Below are 20,105 nucleotides of genomic sequence, written 5' to 3'. Positions count from 1 at the left end.
GTTCTTCAAAGAACGGTTTTCGGCAATTGATGAAACCTGGAAACTTGGAAACTCGGGCTTTTCACTCGGTTTTCTTTAGCAACACAAATTTATCCATCACCAATGCTACAGTAATAATACGTAGTGTAATTTTGGCAGCAAAAGGCGAACGGTTCATTGGTAACTTTGCTCTTTTGTTCAGATAAATTGAAATGCTCCATTTTATTTAACGTAGATTATAGAATGAAGGACCATGAAAAATAGGTGGGGCCGATTCTTTTCGCTTGCTCTGGTACATAACACGTGGTAAGCCGGCGAACAGCATTATTCAAACGCTAGCTGAGCTACTGCCAACATCGTTTGCCAGGGCAAACGAAAGTCACGCTCGACTCGTGCACGTTTGCAGTTCCCGGTCGGTCGTGTTCATCGGCTACTGAGCGAGTGTTGGAGCTGAAGTACTCATTTCGCTGCCGTGATGCAATATCTGGCTGCTGAAGTTCTGGAAATATGCTGCTCGCGACAACAAAACGACCAAAAGCATCCCACGTCACTTGCAGCTGGCCACTTGGTATTTCATCGTGATTAAAGACCATACATGAAAGGCTTCGTTGATCGCATAGCTGCTGAGGCTTTCCGGCTGGTCCATTGCAACAAACCCTGCCTGGTTAGCGGTTATCGGTACTTTACCGGTAATTTACCAAACAGACAATTACGTTAAGTGCGTTAGTGCAAGTTTATTGCAAGCTGGAGTTATGATAATCAAACAATCGGTCCTTTTAAGGGCCACACAACGATTGAAGAGTTTATATTATATTAGTTTATTATATTTTCTTGCCCAGTTAATACCATAATAACACAGGCAACGAGGGAAAAGTTGAATTTTTCGCCATTGCGGACAACCAACAAATGACGGAAATAAGTTTTCTGGTCACGGGCAACATTTTCTGTGACTTCCAAAACGTCTGCAGGTTGTAAATGCTTTATTAGTGTTCTTTTGTAAGCCGTAGAAAAGTTGCGTAAAATTTTCAACTTTTTGAAAACTCGCGCGTACTGTTTACCGATTACCAGAGGAAAAGCTCTTTTCAACGTAGAAACAGATCATAAAAATTTATTTACTGTTTGGTTTCGTTTTAATAAAATAGCCAGCAGCTGGGTTGCTTACACACATTCTTCCTTCTGAAGTAATACCTAACGATGGTTTCAACAGGGGTACATCAAAGGTAGAGCAGCGTTAGCACCTTGTGAATGTTGGTCTAACAATAAGCCTCGCCTAGGCCATGTTGCTAGGGTCAGTAGGGTCGTGGCACTAGCGCCGTAATTGTATTGTACTCTAATAATCGGCTGCGAAGTCTGACGAAAAAGAAAAGCCATGTCTTGAAGGCGTTTATGCCCAAGGCTTTGCATTGCTTCGCCAAGAAACATTTGATACGTTAACGACGCAGAAGCAGAGGCCATTAGCAAGGTTTCGGTCCCACATAAAAATAAACTTTGTAAAATTACAATAATATGGGGTATTGTGTGAAATATTGTGTGGCTCATTGAATTGCAAGCGCAAGAGGACGAGAAAAGTTTGCATAGTTTATGTTGACATTCGCAGTCACTTACTCACCTGAAAAGGAAGATCGGCCACCGTTTTCGCAAAGTAAAACGCTTTCAGCGAGTACCAATAGTTGAGATGTTCCCTTACAAACACGGCCATTTCGGTTGGAACTAAAATTTTCGAAAATAAAAATTAGCTTTTGAGCCCATTTGACTTAGAAAGAACACTTACAGGTGAGAATGGTTGGCATCATCGCGGTAAACATTGTGAACATGGTAGTGAAGAATAGACATCCGGCGTTGCTCATAATTTTGGACGCTTCGTTTCCGATGTCGTAGTAGATCATGCCGATGATGGCCCCCACGATGACGTGCGACAGCAGCCGCATCTGGGTGAGGGTTTGATCGCGCATAATCGTAATGAAGGTTCGCTTCAGCAGAATCCAAAACTGCATCCAGCCGGAAGTCGGAAAACCGGTAAGCTTTTTCGGTATCGCAATACTGACGCTTTCGGTTGAATCTAGCAGTGAGGTCGTGCAAGTTGGCTTCGACGAGACCGCAAGAGCGCCTGTTCCGGCGGGTCCACTGGTGCCACTCATCCCGACACCAACGCCGCCGGCAGTGCCGGTTGCCACAGCGTTCATCGTCGTTGCACATTCCGGAGGTGGATCCGTCGGTTTAAGACTAGTACTACTGCTAACTAGGGCGGTTGAAAATTTACTATCATTGTTAAGTGGTTCGGTCAGCGGGGGCATGTTGATGGCGGTGAACTCTACCGCGGTTGGTTTTTTCAGATCGTCTTGACCGGCCGCCGCCAGTGAGAGTACCGTAACGATCCTCTCCGCCGCCGGTTGGTTATCCTCTACGTCTACGTTTTTCTGTGGTTTGCTTTGAGCTAGTACTGGTTGGTTGTAGTTATTACATTTGCCATTGTTGACGGCAGTCACGAGTTTGCTATTCCAGTCGCCGTGCTCGCCACAGGCGACTTCCATTACTGAAAAAGAATGGTTCAAGGTAGCTGATTTGAATGGAAAGTGAGTTTCAAACTTACCATAATTCGCTGGGTTGTGATAACTGGGACATTCCAGTCCGAGCGAAGCCAGGAACGGTACCAACCCGTTGACCAGCCCCTGATAGATGCATTGTCCTTCCGCTAATACGTACAAATTGTCAAACATTTCGAATATCCTCGCGGACGGCTGGTGGATGGTGCACACGATGGTTCGACCGCCGCGGGCCAGCGATTTCAGCAGATGGATCAGCTGCGAGCAGGTCGCACTGTCCAGTCCGCTGGTTGGTTCGTCGAAAAACATGACCGGTGGGTTGTTGACTAATTCTAGTGCGATCGACAGTCGCTTGCGCTGGCCGCCGGAAAGGTTCAGTGCCAGCGTGTTGGCCGCATCGAGCAGCCCCAGGGTGTCGATAATTTCCTCGACGATTTCCTTCTTCAGCTCCATCGGGATGTCCTTCCCGAGTTTCAGATTGGCCGACACATTCATCGCTTCCCGCACGGTAAGGTACGGCAGCAGCCGGTCATCCTGCATGATGTAGCAGGACAGTTTGCGAAACTTGCGCAGGTTTCGCTCCTTGCCGTTGATCAGGACTGATCCTATCAGACTGGATGTTCTGCAGGAGAAGGGTTTTGAGGGTTAGTAAATTTCTTTGCACAATTGCGTTGGGTAGCTTTTCACTTACTTGTATCCGGCTAGGATGTTCATGAGGGTGCTCTTGCCGGCTCCGGAAGGACCCATGATGGCAGTCAGCTCACCGGAGCGAAACTTTCCATTGATGCCTTTGAGTATTGTTTTGTAGCTACGTTTGTGGCCTTCCGACACCGAGTAAGCCAGATCGTTGAAGTTGATATCGATCGGCGGCCGCTTCGGAAGGTGCGTTAGCGACACCTGTAATAGATTGTAACAGTGTCGAAGGAAATATTAGTTGGTTGAATGTGCTGTTGATAAAGGCTTTCACTGAAACAGATAACTGGTACGGTTGAACTTGACTGTTGGCCGATTTAGATAAGTATCAGCTGATGATAAAATGCATGGGAAATGCTTTATCATCTATTGAGGTAATGGAATCAATTGATTTGAACGGAAATGGGGTTATTGGTTTTATGCAATATATGGTATAATACAGTATCAAAAAGCGTAATCCCATTGTCATATCCGCAATAATCCGCAACCCTATATGGAGGAAACTATTCTCAAACAGTTAGTTATTTTAAACTAGAGTTAGTTCGCAATAATTTTTTTTAATGGCGATTACTGGCCCGCTGGTAAAGTAATTACTAGTGAAAAGAACTATAAACCAGAAAATTATTATCGCTTTTATGACAGATTTCTATTCATGTTTTTACACTATTTTCGTATAAGAAATGTACCAATTTACTTATGAAAGATGAAAGCATTTAATCAAAATTAAATATTTAAAAATAAAATCAAACAATTCAATTCAAACAGAAGATGAAAAACCCCTTAAAATTAATCTGATGAAGAACCCAAACAGAAGTAAACCGTAACCAATTAATTATAATTGAAATTATACAATTATATAAAATGCATTCAAAAAGAAACGGTATGATGTGAATGTTGGCCAAAACCAAAACGACAGAGCTGTATAGATATTTGGTGACTGAACTATCGGAAACTACTAACAGGCCAAACTACTCACCATGCCCTTCTTTTGACCGTTTTCACTGTTGTTCAGTACCTTTCGCACCAGCCCGTGGGGCAGGTTGGAGTCCTTGGTTTGACCGTTTGTCATGATGGCTCCATTGCAGAGAGCGCTTTGAGAGTTTCTGGAAAAGAAAAATTAAGAAAAACAAAGTTCCATTAAGATTTGACATAAGGAACCACCCGGAAACTCACAATTTTAGAAACCTAAAAATTTCAACCCACGGTACAGACGGTACGGTGGAAATTCCGTTTTTATTCGCTACTGGTTTTACGTGGCATTCGCCACCTTCGAGGTTCACATCCGTCCACATTGTCGTTCGTCAGTGCTGCAGCTGGCTCACTATAGCGACTACCGAAGTGTTGGACTTTTCGCACTCAACTGACCCACCGTCGATCGCTGATTTCGGCAATGACCAGGAAGAAAATCAACGCAGCGTTCGTTTTCCGTCAGCTCAGAGCGAGCAGCTGCTGCTATCAATGAATGTTTGCCAGCCGGTCAGATTAGCGCGCAAGCAATTTGATTAATCGCGCCAACTTTTTGGGCTATCGACCATTGTGACCCTATAGGCACACGTCCCTGTCGTCGGTTATCGCGTGGAAGTACACTTGGAGTACATTAATTCGGTAATCGTGAAGGCGTTCAGTACATTAGCACTGGACGTTTCGGTACGAACGTTCTCGGTTAAAACCAGAAGTAATAATAAATAGATATTTTATTAAAAATTGCGTCAGTTTGCGTGCGATTAAACAGTTAGTTGGATGTCAAGGTCCAACTCAACTGGAGCATTGCGTCGTTTTTCTATTTGATTTCATTGAATTTTTTTACACACGTGTCTAGTTGCGTGCTGGACATGTTTCTTGTACAAAGGTTATAGACGTCATAGTGATATGACTATTTTTACATTTTTCATAATCTGATGTGTTTTCTGATGATATTTGTATCAACTGGTGTAATATTTTTTTTACAGTTTCATAAACCTCAAGGTTATTGAAATACCAGAAAACCATTCACGAATGTAAAAGAGGTATAATCGATCATCGATATCGTTTCAACCCCGATCAGGTGAGCCCGAGCAGAATTTCAATATATAACATTAGGGCAGACACATTATTTTAAAATAAACTGTACTTTGACTCCATACATTGAATGAACAATTACGCTTCTGTGGGGTGATATAATGTCTGGCACGCACAAAAGAAACAGATGATGCTTAGTCGATAAGAATCGATTAAATTTTTCCCCGTATCATGATTGGGGTTGGGTTTCCAGCAATGAGCGGAGGGAACATGAAAGTCACGCAGCTCTAGTCAAATCTATCCAATAATCATTTCAAGCTGCAGTACCTACAATGAGCGATTGTAGCGAAGCGGAAATGATTGAAAACACTTGTTTCTGGTGGAAAATACGCTGCTTTTGCATGCGATTCAGAGTTAATTTTAAACAGAATTCAATATTTTTTCTAAAACTGAAAATAGCTTCCAGTATGTCCAGCTTGTCAGTAATTCAATCATCAGCTTTAGTATTCATGGTCATTCAGATTATGAAATTAAGTTTGTAAATGTAATTGTATGTAAAAGAATCAAGCTATTTCTATCAAAAATTTCAAAAGCCGATGCCTAAATATTTTTCGAACTTTCATGATTTGACAGCCAGAGAAGTGGCTCTGGAAAGTGGATGTTAAAGGATACGAGGAGTTAACAAGCTGAAACAGTGAACTGAATAGTATCAATTTTTACGGTGGAGTTATTAAACAACTTGTTGTGAAATTGTTATGGAAGTATTATTTCAAATGGTGATTAGATAAACGATCGTTTATGAACTTACTTAAAAGTATCCTTCAATAAGGGCTTGGATTTCACAGTAAAACAGTGAATAGAATTGGGAAAATGGTTGAGGAAAAATTTCTTTTGCAAATGACTTGAAATGTCGCTTTGTCAACCAGTTAGAATACAACTGCCGCGGGTATCGTTTCATTACAATTAGGTACAAAGAAAAGCTTAAAAAGTGAGTGTATTTTAGTATTCACCCGAGCAGGTACAGACAATCTTAGGAAACACGAAAATTCTACCAGAAACTCGGAATTAGAATGGCAGTATTCTAACTGACCGAAAAGGAAAATTAACATTTTGATGAACACTTGAAAGTGGAGAAGAGGTGCCAGACCCAACGATAGGTGAAGTTGAGGAAATCATTAATCAGCTAAAAGCAATAACAGATTTATTGGAATTTATCAAGCCAACTTCGTTAAAAGACAGTCAGCAATGGATCAAATCTTTACTCTGCGACCGATCATCCAAAAAGATCGTGAATAAAGAACTCCCATGCACCATTTGTTCATTGCCTTCAAAGCAATGATACCTTCAGCCGAAAAGAGTTATGGAAGCTTATTAGACTTATTATGGCTACGATGGATGTGGTGCTGTATGAGAATTTCATGTAGATTGTCGGAATCATTAAAATATAGCAGAGGATTCAACACGGAGATGGCCTGATGCTTTCCTGTGTGCTAGACGTATTGAATAAATAAATAAATATTAGATTGTCAGAATAACGCATGTCATTATTGAAAGCAGTGATGTATTAAAAACATCATTCTTATACTCTATCATCTAGGAAGTAGCTCTATCCTCGAGAGCCGGAATCTCAGCAATTACTGATGAAAAGATAAATGTCGGCATGTTCTTTAGCTCTTCGATGGCCTTGGCGATCAGCTGCTTCTCCGTGTCGGCCACGCAAATATTGGAATAGATCCTCAGTTTGAGATTTGTTAAAAAATTTTCTATTTGTTGCAGCTGAAGCCATAGAGACATAGGCTTCAGCCAGTCCATCCTTTTCAGTGACCGAAACCAGGTCCCGCCAAAAGAACAAATCCTCTTTTGCGTGATAGCGTGATACTTATTGATAAATGCGGAAGCTTCCGGTAGGCACTTCGTATTATGTACATATTGCCGTTCGTTGCAAACACCGTATAACGGCGGCTTGGACATCCCCTTCTTGCTGATTGTCAGTCACAGAAGAACCTTCTTCGTAAACTTCACTTGGGAGTTTACCTACGAATTGCCGAAACACAAATGGCCGAGTCACTAATGGCCGAATCACACAAAGGCCGAAACACGAATGGCCGAACATCACATTCGGCCGAAAATATTCACGTCCTTTAACCTGCACAAACGTTGGGTACATGCCGTCCTTACTCGCTGCCGCTAAACTAAGGGATGATCCCTACTAGTCAGTAAACCTAGGGAAACGCATCCGTCAGTAAACCTAGGAAACGCAAACGCGGCGCAGTGGCCGGCGCTACCGACCAGGTCACCGGGGCACACTCGCGGTCTGCGGACGTCTCGCCCTGAATCATCTAGGAAACATGAGCAACAAAAACTTTATTAACGCAGTTGCTCTTTTGTTAAGCGCTAAACAAAGGGACTCTTGAAGCTTGTGTTTTTTTTGTTTTATAGTAAACTAGCTGACCCGACAAACTTCGTATTGCCACAAATTAACCTGTGTTGTACATAAATCATGAATCTCGGATGATCTTTGTCACAATCTCGAGTTTTGCAAGCCCCCCAGTGGGCGGCGCTTTTGACGGCGGGTCACCGGCAACACTCGCGACCGTCTCGTCCTGAATGATCTAGTGTTACTATAGATAGTTTTTGTGGTCTTGTATTGACTAATGTTTTATGGAAGAGTCTCGAATTTCTCGAGTTCGATTAGTTTTTGAGTTTCGCAAAAAATTCTGTTTTATTTGTATGAGAGTCCATATCCCCCTACCACAGGGGTGAGAGGTCTCTAACTATCGTAAAATAAATTCAAGACTCCAAAATCTCCCACATGCCAAATTTAGTTCCATTTGGTTGATTAGTTCTCAAGTTATAAGGAAATTTGAATTTCATTTGTATGGGAGCTCCCCTCTTAAAAGGGGAAGGGGTCGTAATTCACCATAGAAAAAATTTCTGCGATCTAAAACTCCCACATGCCAAATTTGGTTCCATTTGATTGATTAGTTCTCGAGATAAGAGGAAATTTGCATTTCATTTGTATGGAAGCCCACCCTCTTAAAGAGGAGATGGGCCATAACTCGCTTTCTAAAGAAGAGAGGGGTCTCAATTCACCATAGAAAATAATCTTGCGTCCAAAACCACTTACATGACAAATTTGGTTCCATTTGCTTGATTAGTTCTCGAGTTATGAGGAAATTTGTTTTTCATTTGTATAGGAGCCCCCCTCTCTTAAAGTGGGGAAATCCATAGAAAATATTCTTGCCTACAAAAATACCCACTTGATAAATTTGGTTCTATTTGCTTGATTAGTTCTCGAGTTATGAGGAAATTTGAATTTCATTTGTATAGGAGCCCCCCCCCTCCTAAAGTGGGTAGGGGTTCCAATTCATCATAGAAAAAAATTTTGTCTCCAAAAACACCCACGTGCCAAATTTGGTTCCATTTGCTTGATTAGTTGTCGAGTTATGAGGAAATTTGTATTTCGTTTGTATAGGAGCCCCCCTCTTAAAGTTGGGAGGGGTCCTAAATCACCATAGAAAATATTCTTGCCCTCAAAAACTTTCACATACCAAATTTGGTTCCATTTGCTTGATTAATTCTCGAGTTATGAAGAAATTTGCATTTCATTTGTATAGGAGCCCCCCTTCCTAAAGTGGGGAGGGGTCCCAATTCATCATAGAAAAAAATGTTGTCTCCAAAAACACCCACGTGCCAGATTTTGTTCCATTTGCTTAATTACTTCTCGAGTTATGAGGAAAATTGTGTTTCTTTGGTACAGGAGCCCCCCCTCTTAAAGTGGGGAGGGGTCCTAATTTACTATAGAAAATATTCTTGCCCTCGAAAACCTTCACATGCCAAATTTGGTTCCATTTGCTTTTTTTTTTTTTTTAATTCTATATTAGAGAGGTTTCCATTTGCTTGATTAGTTCTCGAGTTATGCGGAAATTTGTATGGAAGCCCCCCCTTTTAAAGAGGAGAGGAGTTATAATTTCCCTTATAAAGAGGGGAGGGGTCTCAATTTACCATAGAATAAATTCTTGTCACCGAAAACACCGCAATGCCAAATTTTGTTCTATTTGCTTGATTAGTTGTCGAGTTATGCAGAAATTTGTGTTTCATTTATATGGGAGCCCCCCCTCTTAGTGGGGGGAGGGCTTTCTAACCATCACTAAAACCTTTCCTGGCCCCAAAAAAACCTCTACATGCATATTTTAATGCCGATTGGTTCAGTAGTTTTCGATTCTATAAGGAACATACAGACAGACAGACAGACAGAAATCCTTTTTTATAGGTATAGATAGTTGCGTTGCTTATTTCGTTTTTTGTTTAATGAAAGTTATTTGTTAACTGCTTACCAATTCATGTTTTTTATTGAATAGTTTTTTAGGCATTCCAAGAAAATTCGGCCTTTCGTGTAATTCCACCATTTGTAATTCAGCCTTTCGTGATTCGGCCATTCGTGAGTCGTCCTTTCATGATTTGGCTATCTGTGACTGTTGTTGAAATATAGCCATTTAGATTTCGAAAATAGCCGGCGGACACAAAGTGCCTCACTATGTTTAACTTCTTCACTCTGGAATGGAGCTGGTGGTACGAACAAAACATTGAGCGTAATTGCTTGACGACTTTCGCCCTGGCTGCTGCAAATCAAATGATAACGCTGACAATTTTTTTCTGTACACAAGCGGACAAATTGTCCGCTTTCGAAATGTCCTCTCAAACCGAATTCAAGTCACCTGTGGGGTTCCCCAGTGTTTCCACCTAGGACCACTTCTTTTCATTTTACACTTAAATGACATTTTTTGCATACTTAACTACTCAGAAGTATTTATATATGCAGACGACTTGAAATTATATACGGAAATAAAAAATGCTCATTATGTGGTAGTATTTTAAATGAAGTTCGTGCTGAAAATCTCCATGAAGATAACAAAAGTTGAAAATGATGGACAAAGTATTCAAAATCTGCCAACAAAAAAAACTTGAAGACTCTTTGCTTTCATTGAATACATTATGATGTCGCAGTCTTAGGGCTGTGTTCCAAAGATTGCCTTTCTCGATAATTTTGTCACGAACTCGAGTTTTTATTTGTTTCAAAAATCCAGCCCACAATAACTGAAAATTTCAGAAATACTAAGTCTGACTACTGATCATGATGAATATGAAGGGATGTTGGGCTTTTGTGGGTATCCTAGAAGTGCTGGAAACTCCTTAAATGAATTCAATTTAGCAAATCATTGGAAGAGTTTGCTTTGGATTTTTTTGGATTCTTAGAATGGTGAATAATAAGGGATCAACCCTTAGTCGCTTTTCAGTGATTTCAAAGTTCACGGATCGGAAGGTAAGTGTGTTTTAGTCAAATCAGTACAAGAACTTTTAGAGTATTCATTAAATCCATCCAGCATATGATGAAAATTAGAATGGCTTTCCTTATTACGACGGGAATTAGAAAAAGACCCTATATAGCGATTTGAATTAACGTCCTCTCTATCTACATCCAAAATTTGAACTAACGTCATCTCTTTTAACGTAGAAAATTTAAATTACCGTTTTCTCTTTCTGCGGCCAACATTTGAATTAGCGTCCCGTTTTTTACGTTTCCACAGTGTGGACGTAAAACAAGACTAGAGTGTATTTAAAAACCTAAAAAATACCTTTTTATTAGATAACTAGCTGACCCGACAAACTTCGTATTACCACAAATTAAACTGTGTTATACATAAATTTAACTATAGTATAGTATTTAACTGATTGCCAGATAATTTTCTAAATATTCTTCAAATTCGATTTGCAGTTTGAGCAATCCCAACACCATTTTTCTACGAGTAGTAAGCAACCAGTTACAGATGACGCATTAATCACTACTCTCCAACTGGAAATACTACGGTAAAAAAGGATATCGATTATTATCGGCAACTATCAACAATTAACGACAATTATCGATAAATGTCGATAATCAAGTGATGAGAAACAAGTTCCTATATAGGAGTGTTAATTACAGTTGCTTATAGTGTACACTCAACCCCCGCTAATATGAAAAACAGCTCGTTCAGATTGGGCGAGTTCATTTTTAATCTGAATATTTGGTAACTCTATTCAATTTCACACACGCGCAAGACGTGCACCCTATGAACTTGTTGTTTTGATTTGACGAAAACAAACGTTTTGAAAACATTTCAAACTTGCGCGAATTCTAAAGGTTCGGTTTGTAGAAGACGAAATTGGCTCGGTAGTTTCGACTAAAATGGTCTATTTTGAGTGCTGGAGAGAGGTAAGTTGCATATGAGCTATATTGCCAAAGCTCCTGAGCAAGAGGAAACGCATAGGGTTGCCAAGTGGCCGGTTTTTGGCCGGCCCGACCGGTTTTTCACTTGCAAAGCCGGTGGCCGGTCAATCCGGCAAAAAGGCCGGTTTTCCGACGTATGAAGCTGGATTTGTACTTTTTGCCTGGTTTATTAAATTTTCTGATAAATTTATCAGCAATCCTGAACAGTGGATCATTGAAGATAGCTAGTTTAGCAGTGATAATACCTTGCTTCTGGCCGTAATATACATTAAATTATCCACTAGCGCCAGAAGCAAGTAGTTCTCACTCAAAAACTAGCTATCTTGAATAATTTACACGGAAAACTGTCAACCGACTCTACTTTCTCTCTATGCCGGTTACATGCTACCGGCGACTGTCTAACGCACATTACACGTTACAGGCAAATCCTCTAATACACAGCCAGAACCCCCCCCCCCCCGCCCCCCGCATTATTTGATGTCAGGACCGACCGGCCGGTTTTTGCAATTTTCAGACTTGGCAACCCTAGAAACGCATTAAGATTTTTTGCTTTTTTTTAATTTACCGGTCAACTTTAACGTCAATTGTGTGTGACGCTTGATCGGTTTTTAATGTGAACGCATTCATACCACCGGGGTACAGATTAAAAATGTTCAGATTAAAGAAGTTCATACCAACGGGGGTACACGGTATACTGAAGAATAACTATATTATCGATATGAAGCTAGATGTTATCGATATTACTGATGAATTGTGGCAATAAGCTTAATAGATGGCGGTAGTGGTCTACGATTTTTAAAGAATATTATTTACACAAGTTTTTTGATAAAAATTCTTCTAGCTTTACCGTTTGTATCTAGGACAGCACACAGTCAATACATTTAATGAAACAAAGGATATTGGCTGGTTCTGAACAAAAATAAACTTCTTTTCTGGGATAGTATCCACCTCATAACACGTTTCATCCTCGCAGCCGGCCCTCAGCTGGTTCGAGCTGCTTTCCGTTTGCTTTCGTGCAATGTTTTATTAACTTGGAGGTTGCCACTTGACCCGCATGAAATTCAATTCCGAGCATCACCGTGAGAACACACAGAGACCGGTACGATGCTGCAACTCCTCTCAGCATATTTAACTCGATTGCATTCTGAGGGTTTGCACTATAGCCACTAGCGCATTTCCTATAGTGCGGATAACAATCAGGAAAATCTATTCACATACTATTGAAAAATAAAAATAATAGTCGGGAAAAACACACCTTTTGATCCACACTTCCGGAGATCTCCTTTCACTATCTTTAATACCTTGTCGGTTGTTGTGGTGATCACTGTGGTAGCTCAAATTATAACTATTATCACAGCTGAAATGACTTGCAGCAGTCAATCGCTGACCGCATGCATTCAGTGCATCGAGACTGCTAGCGCCGGACGGGGGAAAACTCATCTCCACTAATGGAGCACGCTTTGGAGGGTAACTTTCCAACTCCTCGTAGGGAGGATCATCGTCCTCCAAGCTGGCACTCAAACGTTTAATGATTTTCGACATGATTGGCTGTTGGCACGAACTTGCTTTTGCTGCTACCTGTTCGGGGGGGCTATCAGTTTGTACTTAAGGCACTTCAGATTCAGAGGAGCGCAAGCCACCGCACAGCCAACCAACCACTGAACGACTGACTGATCGCGCCGGTTTCACCGAATCAACTGCTATCTAAATGCTTGCCAGCCATTGCTCACCGCTGGCACTGCTAAACATGAGGTTTGAACTTTGATGACACCGCGTATTCTGCTGCTGGATGCTTCAATGCCACTGTCATCGCTTGATTAGTTCGTACCTACCGACTGATTCAGCGGGAGAGTAAGTTGAAAAATGAAAACATGGAAAAAAGGCAAATGATCGCAGTATCTACTCTCTTACTCGCAGAAGATACGTTGAAACAAAGTGATGGATGGATGAGTCTTTGTTTTCGCTAATTGAATGCTTTAGTATTGCAATTACGTTCAGTGACATTTGTTTGCTTTCGGTAATCAATGCAAATTTTGGTATTTTGTATAGAAAAAAGAATAAATGTACAAAAAAAAACTATAAAACAATAGACAAATGAAAAATAACAATAAATAAATAAACAAATGAAAAATAAACAAACACACAAAGTTAAAAAATAAAAAAGAAGTGTTATAAAAGCACCCCTGAGAACAATTTGTTTAAGTTTAAATTATTCTAACAAATTTGCTTTGCATTTTACAAGTGTCAGTTTAAACGCATAACAGCTGATTTCCAATTTCAAATATAGAGGCCGATTAATTTTATTTCCTTGTAATTATAACTATTGAAACCAGTTGTGGCAGTTGAAATGAAACATTTCAACGTCTAGGTAAAGCAAATTAAAACTTTTGAAGTACCATTACGTGGCCTTTTTTTCAATTCGGTCTCATTAATATTTGTAGAACCGATTTCAATTTCACTAGAGCCGGATAAAGAGCAGTTCTTTCTATATTTAATTTTGTGCCCTGCATTTCGTTTCCGGACGGAAAAGTAGACCACGGACGGATCGGATCGGTTGCGCTCCGGTGCATCATTGATTTAATTTTAATTGAGCTTAATTGACAACTCGTCTCCCGTGATAAGCACTGTTAAGGGCATATTGGAGTTTTACGAACAGCAATCAGGTCAAAATATTTCTGCATTCAATTGGCGTCAGTTTGTCAAAGTTTTATATAAATAAAAACCCAATTTTTCGTTGTATTCGCAATAAATTGGGTTAATTTAGGCTGTATCACTAATTTTCTATGTAGCCCAGAAAAAAGTAATGTGCCACACCGTATGCTTCGAATTTCCATGCCAGCCGTTCGATGGCCATTTCGGAACGAATCTCGGTCGATCAAGTGCAATTGTTGTATTGAATCGCTCGATTATTATCCACATCGTTGTGCTTTAGCAAGTGAAATACGGGATTGTTTGGGTTAGTAGGGTAAGCGTACCCTTAGTGGAGGTAGTACCAATAGTGGTGGTACTTGAATAAAATACGCCCTTTATGAGATAAAATTCAATTATGATTCTAAATAACGTATATATATAATCTATACGTGGATTTTACAGGTTTACTTGATATAATCGTCACTTCTTTTAGCGGTAAAATGAAATTTGTAGAAATTTTCCGCTGGTTTTGTTAAGATTTCCTGATTGAAATTTAATTTTGCATAGCTGCTAAAATAGGTTTTGAATTTTATCTTTTCTGATATTATTTATTTATGAATTTAAGAAATTTAAATCTGTCGAGCATATAAAGTGTGTGCGTAATCTCATGCAAACAAGCAGAGCCAGTTTGTATAAATTTTTATTGCAGTAATTGAATGTTTAATGTGTTGCCTCCATTATGGGCTCGCGATGCCTCCAATCTAGGGACCTCGGTAGCAACCATACCACCACTATAGGCAAACCAATGATCGTAGAAAAAATCTTTCTCTTTAATAAAATTCGAATTTTGAATTACTCCAACCGTCATTTTTAGTAAGATTAAGAATGTTTCCATCATATCGTGCGCGAGTGCATGTATATTTGTTCTGATATCACAGTATTTTGACCAGAAATATGAAATTTTACTACTAAATGCGCCACTACTGGTACGCTTACCCTAATGGTGCACAAAATTATATTACAATTTGGTTCGGATGAAGTGCTGTGAAGTCGAAAAGCCGGTTTAACGGCTATAGTATAGTATAAGCTGCCATTAAATGCAGCAGCCTGTGTATGACCGATTCAGTACAATTGCACAGTGTTCTAAATTAATGACACGTCATTTTCAGTCTTCACGTTCCGTAGCTTCTGAATGATTATATCGTTAACAATCACGGATTCTGTTGTTCTAAGGTAGACAATACCTAGATGGATTTTCAATTTTTTCTCGTATATTAGACAAAATATTTGCATCATGACAAGTTGAGTGATTCTGAAAAGTAAATCCGGCACAAATTATTTTCGGTTTGTTTTGTGTTCGTCTGTACTTAGAAAGCTAGCGGATGAATTGATTGAAAAACCAATTGTCGTGAATTTCAATATTCATTTGCAGCTGTCGCTAAAAGTTTGTGATTCGTGTCGAATATACAAATATCGACAGCCACAGGATGAACACAGAGATGTTCAGCAGGGAGTAACCAAAAAATAGGAGTAGGTACTACTGGTGCAAATCAACGCGCAAATCCACTAAACTGCACTAAAAATGGAAACGGTCAACCACCGACGAAAAAGCATTTGATTTTGAAACAGGGCGATTTCGGAAACATTTATTCAAACTCTCCGCCGCCGAAAGGAAGCAAATTGCCCAAGAATTGATTTAATTCCAACATTAACGGTCTCGCCAAATTTATGGTTCGGCTCAGCAGATAAGCGACCGACCTTTTTGGAGGCAAACAAATATTATAGAATAGGTATATTGCAGTAACGAACGAAGTGTTGCATTTTTTTAATGCTCATAATATCAGCAAGGTAATAACAGAACAAAGAGATTCTGTTTCTGTGTAAATTAATGTTAACAAATACATATACATATGGGTTTTCTTTTCATCTCTGAGAGAAGCAATCAATCGATTCTGCATAGTGCAATGAATCAGTTTAGACCCGTCCGCTACGTGGACTCTATTTTGGCCACTTTCATTTGATTTTATCATAATAGGACAACATGAAGTTCGCGTAACGCACGAACTAAAACAAATTCACTTAATTGATAAATAACGTTTCTGTTTGTTCCATACCGCAACCGAAGCAAGGAATAAACTGATCCTACCAAGGAGGCACATTCATCTAAAATGGTTAATCCATCGCATCGTGGTGTAGTACCGAATAATGTTTTAGGCAGGACCACCAATGCTGCATTTTCACTAACTATTTACACGAAGAATAGAATAGACATTCCTTCATGACTCTTCAAATTAGCAAAAATTGGAATAGAACCCAAACTTTTGAAATAGCCTTAGTATGAATTGTCCGCGTCCAAACTGCCCTTTCTGACCTTATTCAAGTCACCGTTGAGGTTCCCCTGGGTTCCCACCTAGGACCACTTCTTTTGATTTCACATGTAAATGACATTTCTTGCATACTTAAGCACTCAAAAGTATGAAACTACATATACAGGGTATTAGGTAGCTTAACGCAAATATTTCAGGGGGTGATAGAGGACCATATTTGATGAAAAAAATCCTACGCATATGGTCAAATCTCAATCATTACAGAGTTCTTAAACATTTTTAGTTTTCGGTTCTGTTTGCCCTAAAGTCGTTTTAGTTCAAAAACTATGCCACTGAAATATTTGCACTAAGCTACCTAACACCATGTATCTTATATATAAAAATGGATTTCTGTCTGTCTGTCGGGATGTTCCTTATAGATTCCAAATCTACTGAACCAATCGGCGTGAAAATTTGCATGTAGAGGTTTGGGACCAGGAAAGGTTTTAGTGATGGTTAGAGACCCCGCCTCCCACTAAGAGAGGGGGCTCCCATACAAATGAAACACAAGTTTCTGCATAACTCGAGAACTAGTCAAGCAAATAGAACAAAATTTGGCATGTGGCTATTTTTGGTGACAAGAATTTATTCTATGGTAAATTGAGACCCCTCCCCTCTTTAGAAGGGGAATTATGACCCCTCTCCCCTTTAAGAGGGGGGCTTTCATGCAAATGAAATACAAATTTCCTCATAACTCGAGAACTAATCAAGCAAATGGAACCAAACACACAAAACTTTTTTCTTCGATGAATTGGGATCCCTCCCCACTTTAGGAGGGGGGGCTCCTATACAAACTAAAAACAAATTTCCTCATAACTCGAGAATTAATCAATCAAATGGAACCAAATTTAACATGTAAGTGGTTTTGAAGGCAAGATTTTTTTCTATGAGGAATTGAGACCCCTCTCCTCTTTAAAAAGCGAGTTATGACCCATCTCCCCTTTAAGAGGGTGGGCTTCCATACAAATGAAATGCAAATTTCCTCTTCTCTCGAGAACTAATCAAGCAAATGGAACTAAATTTGGCATGTGGGAGTTTAAGATGGCAGAAATTTTTTCTATGATGAATTACGACCCCTTCCCCTTTTAACAGGGGGGCTCCCATACAAATGAACTACAAATCTCCTTATAACTTGAGGACTAATCAAGCAAATGGAACCAAATTTGGCATGTGGGGCTTTTAGGGGGCAGAAATTTTTTCTATGATGAATTAAGACACCTCCCCTGTTTAGGGGGGGGGGGCTCCCATACAAATGAAATTAAAATTTCCTTATAACTTGAGAACTAATCAAGCAAATGGAACCAAATTTGGCATGTGGGAGATTTTGGAGTCTTGAATTTATTTTATGATAGTTAGAGACCTCTCACCCCTGTGGTAGGTGGCTATGGACTCTCATACAAATGAAACAGAAATTTTTGCGAACTTCAAAAACTAATCGAACTCGAGAAGTTCGAGACTCTTCCATAAAACATTAGTCAATAACAAGGCCACAAAAACTGTCTATAGTAAAACTAGATCATTCAGGACGAGACGACCGCGAGTGTTGCCGGCTGCCCGCCGTCGGAAGCGCCGCCCACTGGGGGGGAGGCAACGCCCCGCAGAAATCACTACTGTCTAGGTTTATTTGTTTTCCTAGGTCTACCTGGGTTTCCTGGAACGAGCGACAGCGAGTTAGGAGAGGATCGCGAAATGGTACTTTCCACAAAAAAGTTTTCCGTGAAATGGTACATTCCGCTTAAGGTTTTTCGCAAAATGATATTCGGCGAAATGTTGTACAATCATGGCGAATATTACTATCTGCTTTCTGGTTATGCAATGAGGGGACAGGGGAGTTGTTTTCTACTTTACTGTGAGGAAAAATTGCAAATTTGTATATTAAAATACCCATTCCTGGTAACTAATAAGCATTAACATAAGCAGCAAATCAGCGTATCTGGCATTTTATAATGCACGTTGTTGTATATTAGTGTATATTAGTGAGCATTTTTTGGTAATCCAAGTCTTTGTGATGATCAATAGCAAAGCTGGCCACGTCCAATGCAGATTAACTTTGGAGGAAAAGGAATGTTCGTCCGACACTTGCTGCTACAAGTGTCACAGGAAGGAGTTGTTGTTAGTGGAAAGGAATTGATCTGGGTCCATCGAGGTAGTTGGTGCGATCACTGTCTAGCTCACGTACGATTTGAGGACATACTGTAGGACTGTAGTGTAGGTTACATGGCCATTGTGAAAAAGGTAACGGAAATCCGAGATATCGATATAAGAAAAACCACGAGAAATTAGTTTACCGAGACGGTTTTGAAGATTATGTGTTATTAACTTATTCGATCCATTTGAAATCGTGCGCAGTTATTAGATAAAACATACTTAAAAGTTATTAGATAAAACCTTGACTACTTTATCTGAGAGATGTACAAAAGCTATTCAGTTTTTGATATTCGATAACCATATAATGATGTTACATTGGGAATATTACAAGAAATAATTTCAGGTCATCGGCATAGATGAGTTTACAGCCATTTAGCCGATTTAATAAAAAATATGTCCAGCCGTCGTATGTTCGAATCCCGACTGGGAGAGGCTGTTAGAGTAACCGGATCATAGCAACTGGCCCTGCAATTGTACTGCACTCTAACAGCTGGCTGCGTAGTCCTTCGTATAAAAACAGAAGGTCAAGTTTCGGACGGAATGTAGCAACTAGGCTTTGCTTTGCTTTACTTTATGTCATTAAAGAATAAAGAGAACACCAGTGGTCCCAGTTTGCTTCACTGTGGAACACCAGACAAGGTAGTGAAACTTTCTGACTTAAGGTGAAATTAGTCGTCATCAATTGTGCCAATTTCAAAAGCAGTTTTTTTGTTTAAAACAAAAATTTTGTTTATGAAAATATATTCGCTGTGTTCAGATTGACAAGAAGAATGCAGTATTTACATTTTTATAAACAGAATCCCGCTTTTGGGCCGAAAAACTGCATCCAAAATTGGGCTTTCCGACGAAAAGTTAATGACTGCTAGTTTCCCGTTAATGTGCTCAAATGTAATACAGAACGAACGATCAATGAGATAAGAAAAAGATAGAGAGATAGAAGGAGATAGAGAGATAGAGGGAGAAAGAATGATAGAAGGAGATAGAGAGATAAAGGGAGATAGAGAGATAGAGGGAGATACAGAAATAGAGGGAGATAGAAAGAGAGGGAAATAGAGAGATAAAGCACTGACGAACTGACATGACACATAAAAGAAAATCCTTTAAAAACCGTCGTCCTACACATTTTGCTTGCACACTAGCACCCTCTGTTATGCATGTTGCGGAGTAGCTTGCATTTGCAGGGTTTTACGCTGTAGGGTTTTTTACATTTGTATGGTTTTATACTGAAACTCGAAGGAACACTCGCGCGCCGCGGTGTGGTCATATTGCGAAACATGCTTCTTTGAAAAATGAGTGGTTTTTGATTGGACAATGGAATTAACGCGATTGTCCCGTCTGTTAGTCTGTGGATAAAGGAAGGGTAAAGAGAGAGAATGATTACAGTCCAATAGAAGTTGGTTAATGTTATGAAAGTAGCAAGTCAAGCACTTCGTGATTTTTTTACGAAAGGAACTTTCCTTTACATTGAATGCACTTTTG

At 39.8% G+C, this 20,105-nt stretch overlaps 1 protein-coding gene across 3 annotated transcripts in view; it reads right to left on the bottom strand.

The window, feature by feature from the left end:
- LOC128744462 (ATP-binding cassette subfamily G member 4-like) overlaps positions 1-20,105 on the bottom strand; it is a 79,910-nt gene that overhangs the window by 9,004 nt on the left and 50,801 nt on the right. For 2 of the 3 annotated variants that reach the window (XM_053841493.1, XM_053841492.1), the window contains exons 3-7: positions 4,192-4,318; positions 3,214-3,419; positions 2,570-3,144; positions 1,751-2,512; positions 1,589-1,689 (exon numbers count right to left, since the gene is read on the bottom strand). In XM_053841493.1, the coding sequence (XP_053697468.1) occupies positions 1,589-1,689; positions 1,751-2,512; positions 2,570-3,144; positions 3,214-3,419; positions 4,192-4,318 (1,771 nt within the window). Of the gene's footprint in view, positions 1-1,588; positions 1,690-1,750; positions 2,513-2,569; positions 3,145-3,213; positions 3,420-4,191; positions 4,319-12,736; positions 12,801-20,105 lie in introns of those variants that run through there. The other variant, XM_053841494.1, reaches the window with a different exon arrangement.

Source organism: Sabethes cyaneus, chromosome 3 (assembly GCF_943734655.1).
Source record: "Sabethes cyaneus chromosome 3, idSabCyanKW18_F2, whole genome shotgun sequence".
Lineage (NCBI taxonomy): Eukaryota > Metazoa > Arthropoda > Insecta > Diptera > Culicidae > Sabethes > Sabethes cyaneus.
Note: the sequence above shows the minus strand (reverse complement) of the source record. Positions and strands in the feature narration are given on the sequence as shown.